General features: G+C 38.3%; 1 protein-coding gene across 1 annotated transcript; it reads left to right on the top strand.

Moving 5' to 3' along the window:
• Window positions 1-4956: 4956 nt before the first annotated feature.
• LOC129691487 (vomeronasal type-1 receptor 4-like) lies at window positions 4957-5922 on the top strand. The gene has a single exon (XM_055627645.1). The coding sequence runs from the start codon at window positions 4978-4980 to the stop codon at window positions 5920-5922; it is 945 nt and encodes a 314-aa protein (XP_055483620.1). The 5' UTR covers window positions 4957-4977.
• Window positions 5923-6259: the final 337 nt, after the last annotated feature.

The raw sequence follows: 6259 nt of genomic DNA, 5'->3' as shown, positions 1-6259 counted from the left end.
TTCCAAGACCTCTCTCCAGCTTTTTCTCTCCCAGCTTCTGCTCCTTTTCTTCCTCCTACTCCTTCCTCTCCTCCTGCTTCCTCTCCTTTCCCCCTCCTACTCTTTCCCCTCCTCCTGTTTCCTTCCTCTCCTCCCACTCTGAACCAGGATGTCCCACCCTGTCCTCTCCATTGCTCAACATTGTGGCTGGTTGTTTTAATTGACAATTTAGAGAACAAATGGTAGCATGTTTACACAAACTTAAGGCAGGTGATGCTTAGAATAAGTATCACAATGCAATGTCCGGATTGAAACCAGATAGTGGGAGAGAGAAATTAGCATTTGGATGAATACGGGTAAGGTGTATACATTCCAAAAGAACATTATACCACCAATGAAGTATGCACTTATGTACCAGAAAGCATCAGTTTAGAACATGTAATTTATCTTTAATTTAGAACGTTAATACAGAAACATTGTTGAGTAAAATCCCAGAGTAATTATCTTGCTTTTATCCCAAATAATTGGTGCGCAAGCCTTAATCTGAGTGTCAATTTACAAAGAAGTAAGATGCAGCATGCTTGTAAAATACTAACACACCTTTGGTAATATTAAATCCAGAGTAAAAGCAATCAGCCACAAACTTACTAATTACACATATGAATGTATGAGAGAAAGAGACAGAACAATGAATCATTCTTTCAGTAAATAAGCAAATATAGGAAATGTATCTGCATATTGGTGGATTTTAAAAAATATTATATGTATATATATATTATATATATAATGTTCATGCTCATCTTCCCTTCCCAAGTAAGGGCATTTGCCTCTGAAGTCTGATTTGGTTGCTGACCAGTTAGAATTGCTTTCAAGGATTAAGCTTCATATATTTATTTCAGACTGCTTGGAATACTGGGAAATTTCTTCTTTATTGTCTGTCTTTCCTTATTTCACCAAACACAAGTCAAGACCCACAGATTTTATTCTAAACTATCTGGCCATGGCCAACTGCTTGGTCATTGTGTGTAGGATAGTATTTCAGACAGTGCTAGCCTTTAGCTTAAAAAGGCTTTTTCAGTGATTTTGGATGTCAGCTTGTTTTCTAACTTCACAGAATCAGCTGGGTCATGTCCATTATCCCCACCTACATTCTTAGTGTCTCTCCAGCTATTACCATCATTCCCATAGACTCTAGATTGGACAAGCTTAAGGCTAAAGTACCAAGTAATTCAGTGCTTTCTGCTAGCTCCTTACCATGCTGTCAATATATGTTTTCATGTACCTGGCTGACAAATGGCGCGATAAAAACACTACCCACAGAAAAATATTTGGGTGCTGATAGTGTCTACCTCAGAAAAGGGGAACACCCCCTACCCACCTCCCCCAGCTCATCAAGATGAATCAGGCCTGAACAAATCCTCTTCCCTGTGGCCTGTTAAGGATGCCCCACCAGGGTGGAGCCATCAAAAGTTAGGCAACACCGCGCATGTCAGAGATAGCCCCTACTCCACTTACTAGGGAGCCCACGTGAATCCTGAGCAGCCCATCAGGTACATCTGTGTGTAGGGGCCTATGTCCAATCTATGCATGGTCCTCAGTTGGTGCTTCAGTCCCTGCAAGCCCCTCTGGACTTGGTTAGTTGGCTTTGTGGATCTTCTTGTAGAGCTCCTGTCTTTGGAGATCAAGGAGATAGAAATTGGAGAGATCAAAGTGTTGCTATTCTCAGATGATATGATAGTACACATAAGTGACCTCAAAAATTCTGCCAGAGAATTTTTGGCAGCTGATAAACACTTTCAGCAACGTGGCTGGATATGAAATTAATTAAAAAGAAAACAGTAGCCCTCCTGTATATAAACAACAAAGAGGCTGAGAAAGAAATTAGATAAACTAGACCCTTCACAATAGCCACAAATAATATAAACTATCTTGGTGCAACAATAACTAAGGAAGCCAAAGACCTGTATGACAAGAACTTCAAGACGCTGAAGAAAGAAATTGAAGATATCAGAAGATAAAAAGATGTCCCATGCTCATGGATCAGTAGGGTTAGCAGAGTAAAAATGTCCATCTTACCAAAAGCAATCTGCAGATTCAATACAATTCCCATCAAAATATTAACACAATTATTTACAAACCTTGAAAGAACAATTCTCAACTTCATATGGAAAAACAAAAAAACCCAGAATAGCTAAAGCAATCTTATACAATAAAGGAGGTTCCTTGACTGTAAGCTATACTTCAGAGCAATAGTAATAAAACCTACATGTTACTGGCATAGAAAATGCACTGTTTAATCAGTGGAATCAAATTGAAGACCCAGAAATAAACCCATACACCTATGGAAACTTGATTTTTGACCAAGGATCCAAAACCATACAATGGAAAAAAGAGCATCTTCAACAAATTGTGATGTTTACTTTACCCTCTTCCCAGGGATAGACTCTTACCTATTATTATAGATAAGCAAAAGCAATGGCAATAGGCTGTGCTGTTTAGGTACCTGCTTATGCTTGTTGATCAATAACTCAAAAGGAGGTAACCCATGTCTAGCAATGATATTTTCATTTAATAACCCTTGTATTCTGGGAGCAGAATTGTTCACCAATGCAAGGAAGCTCTGTTTAAAATAATACTTGTTTCAATTTGGTTATTAATAGAATGATACAGGATATTTTCCTTGTTAATATAATTGGTAAACTATTTCCAGTTGTGAAAACAAATAAAAAATAAATCGACTTAGATTTCTGACATTGCATACAAAAATACTATAGTAAATTTGTAGCATCTAGCTCATTTTATTATACTCTTTGAGAATATCAATAATATTCTCAATATATTTTCATCATTGAAATTTTTTTCTTTTATATATATTCATGGTGCCCAGTAATTAATTAACACCCAGTGAAATGAGGAACTGGAAATGAGATTTCTGTACAGAACACTTCAGGGAATCAAAAAATACAATGCACATATAAGGCTCAACATTAGAACTCTGTTGGGTCATATTATTTCCTTGCCTCTAAAGATGACATCTTGTGACCTCCAGGAAATGTAGTAGATAACAACCTTTCTGAACTCTGCAATATTCCCTCAAGAGATGACAATAAGAACTTGTAATTCTTGTAATTCATTAGCGAAGGCTAATGGTCACCAGGGAGAAAAGCTCAGAGCTAAGTTACTGTCTGTTCAGGTTTACATGTCCATTGCTACTGCAAGTGAAATAATAATTGCGGCTCTGAGGGGAGATGAGGTCGCAGAAACACATACCCATATCTCAGGCATGGGTGCTCCCTCCAGCTGACCTAATCTTTGTGGCCTAGGCACTGAGATCAGCATTCTAGGAAGAATAAGGTGCAGACAGTGTAACATACTGCAACCTGAGGGCAGAGAAGAAAAGGTAAACTGTGTGAGACTTGGCAAGCTATTGTAGGACATACTATAACATTGGCCTGAACTTGGAAGAAAAGCAAAGCCACAAAGGAAACAGAGACTCCTCAGGAATGGGGTCAGGAAGAAATCTGCTCGGGAGTACTGGCAACACTGCATCCCAGTGCGAACTGAGCTTGCTCCTAGCCGTTAGTGCCTGCTGTGCCATTTCCTACTGTAAAACAAGTTTTGTTCTAAGGGGATAATAAATTGTCACTCTGAAAAAAGAAACATTTTTTCTTTACAAGAGGAGTTCATTAGGGCACCCGATAAAGAGTGATCTCTGTGACACTGCATAGCTTGGTGGGATCTATATTTGTGTGTATTAGCTTTGTCTGTTATCCATCTACGATGGTAACTGAGATTATAAGGGGCATGGTAATTAGCTGTGTACGGAGGATGCATTCACAGTCTGTTTGTCTCACTCAGTATATTGCTGTGCCATTGGATATGTACTGATTTTTCTGTGAAATATTTTAAAGTAATTTCTATAAGAAAAAAGCAATAGAGAGTAGATGTTCTTGACCTTAAGCTGAAAAGAGTAGTGACCCGTGATCCCTTCTTGTTACCATAGTAAAGGCTCAGAACTTCTAGGAGTACACTGATTATTACTTCATGCTTGTAATAAGGGAGTGAGATTCTTCCTTCACACCTGGAATTTCATGGAAGTGAAGGTCTCTTTAGAACAAAAGTTTTTCTTTACCTGAGAGTGGGAGTAAAATTAATAGAAACAGTATTCATACCAATTTAAAAATACCCATGCTGAATAAAATGTATCTTTCTTCCTTGGAAGTGGCAATGGATACTGAAATGAAAACTGTCATGAATTTTATTGCCCCTCACCTATTAGTATTAAATCTTATTTTTGCATGTGTTAAAATATCTGATAATTTGAAGTATTGTTATGCTGGCATAATTTAAAATTTGAAAGTCTGTGCTCATAAAGGGCCTCTATGGGTTATCATGTCTTCTTTCCCAAATTTATCATGATATGTAAAATATTCTAAATATTATTGTCTGTTAACATAGTAATAACAATTGCAACCATATCACTTCTCACACTGATGTGTTGCATATATAGCCTATAATTTACAAACTTCAACTCATATCATTACTCACAAATTTACTTCATTCAGCATTCAATATAGAGTCCATTGTAGGTCTTAAATTATTAATAATTGTTGTCATCTTATGCAATTTTGCATGGATTAATGTCTATTTCCCCAAATTGAATGCATCACATGTTATTTATCAATTGTTGTTATTAGTCATTGCTAGGTTTACAATAGTAGGCATTCTGTGCTTGTCACAGAAGCATTGTTTTCTCTTTCCATATTCTCCAAGCGTGTGAGTCCCGAAATACGTGAGAACTTTGTGCCTCATTCAGTTACCTTCATCTGAGTAATTTGTGCCTTGTTGGTGGCTGTCCTATAGGTTGAGTATTTCTTGTGGACTTACTCTGGATGGAGAATTTTGTGTGTCCTGTTTTTACACACTCTTTTGAGTGTGGGCAGCCTCAGCCTCATCTTCCCATCTAGGACCCTCAGCCTGAGATCAGGATCAGAAAGCATGGCAATCAGTGAGCTGGCTGTAGGATTTATCTTCTTGTCTCAGACTGTGATTGGAGTTGTGGGAAATTTCTCTTTTCTCTACCACTATTTGTTTTTTTACCTCTTAGGGTCCAGGTTAAGGTCCACAGACGTGATTCTAATCCACTTGACTGTAGCCAACATCTTAACTCTGCTGTGTAAAGGAGTTCCCCAGACAATTTCAGCTTTTGGTTCAAAAGACTTTCTCAATGATATTGGATGCAAACTGGTTTTCTCCTTTCACAGAGTGGGCAGGGGCGTGGGTGTTGGCAGCACCTCCTTCCTCAGTGTCTTCCAGGCCACCAGCATTGGGCTCAGGAACTCCAGGTATTCAGACCTTAAATTGAAAACACACAAGTGCATTTGCTATTCTGTGTACCTGAGCTGGATCCTTCACTTTCTTATAAGCAGTGTAAATTTTATTCACATGAGGGCAAAATACAGAAATGAAAGCACAACAAACCTAAAATCTTTTCTATACTGCTATTGGGACTGTCGTGACAAAACCAGGGACACGTTGTATGCAGCGTTGCTGTCAATTCCAGACATTATTTTTCTAGGGCTCATGGTCTGGGCCAGCAGCTATATGGTTCTCATCCTATATAGGCATAAACAGAAGATGCAACAGATGCCCAGAAACAAGGTATCCTCAAAATCTTCTGAGTCCAGAGCAACCAAAACCATTCTCCTTCTGGTTAGTACCTTTGTTTCTTTTTACACATTTTCATCCCTCTGTCAGCTCTTTGGGGCTTTATTGTACAAGCCCAGTTGGTCTTTGGTGAATGTGACTGCAATGGCCTCTCTGCTTTTCCCTGTTGTTTGTCCCTTTCTGCTCATGAGCCGTGACTCTCGGGTGTCCAGCTTTTGCTTACTCTCAGCAAGGAATAGAGTTTTTCCCAGAGGCTCTGATGATGAGCTTAATTGAAAGCCTATTTACAATTCTTACTTTGTTATTGAGTCTTTCTGGAAGAATCGTGAACACAATTATAGCATCATGCCATGTGAATGTGGACACTTTTGCAGATAAACCTGTAGATCACTGTGCATACAGGTGCGTTTGCATACACAAATATTTATGCACATATATAATTGTGTGTGTGTTTTTGCACAAGCATAAGAGACTGCATAGGCTGCTGTTATGTTCCTTGTGAATTAAGGCATATATGTGGATGTTCATGTAATGTACCTTTTAAAAGTCATGAAGAAATAGTAGAAACTTTAGGTTTTAGGTTAAGGTATGTGTTAAAACTTTCACAATATTC

The sequence above is a fragment of the Psammomys obesus genome, unplaced genomic scaffold, assembly GCF_907164565.1.
Source record: "Psammomys obesus unplaced genomic scaffold, mPsaObe1.curated_primary_1811, whole genome shotgun sequence".
In the NCBI taxonomy this organism is placed as follows: Eukaryota; Metazoa; Chordata; class Mammalia; order Rodentia; family Muridae; genus Psammomys; species Psammomys obesus.
Note: the sequence above shows the minus strand (reverse complement) of the source record. Positions and strands in the feature narration are given on the sequence as shown.

Bases quoted from the DNA above. Each gene is read 5' to 3' on its own strand.
- LOC129691487 (XM_055627645.1), top strand. From the start codon at position 4,978: ATGGCAATCAGTGAGCTGGCTGTAGGATTTATCTTCTTGTCTCAGACT.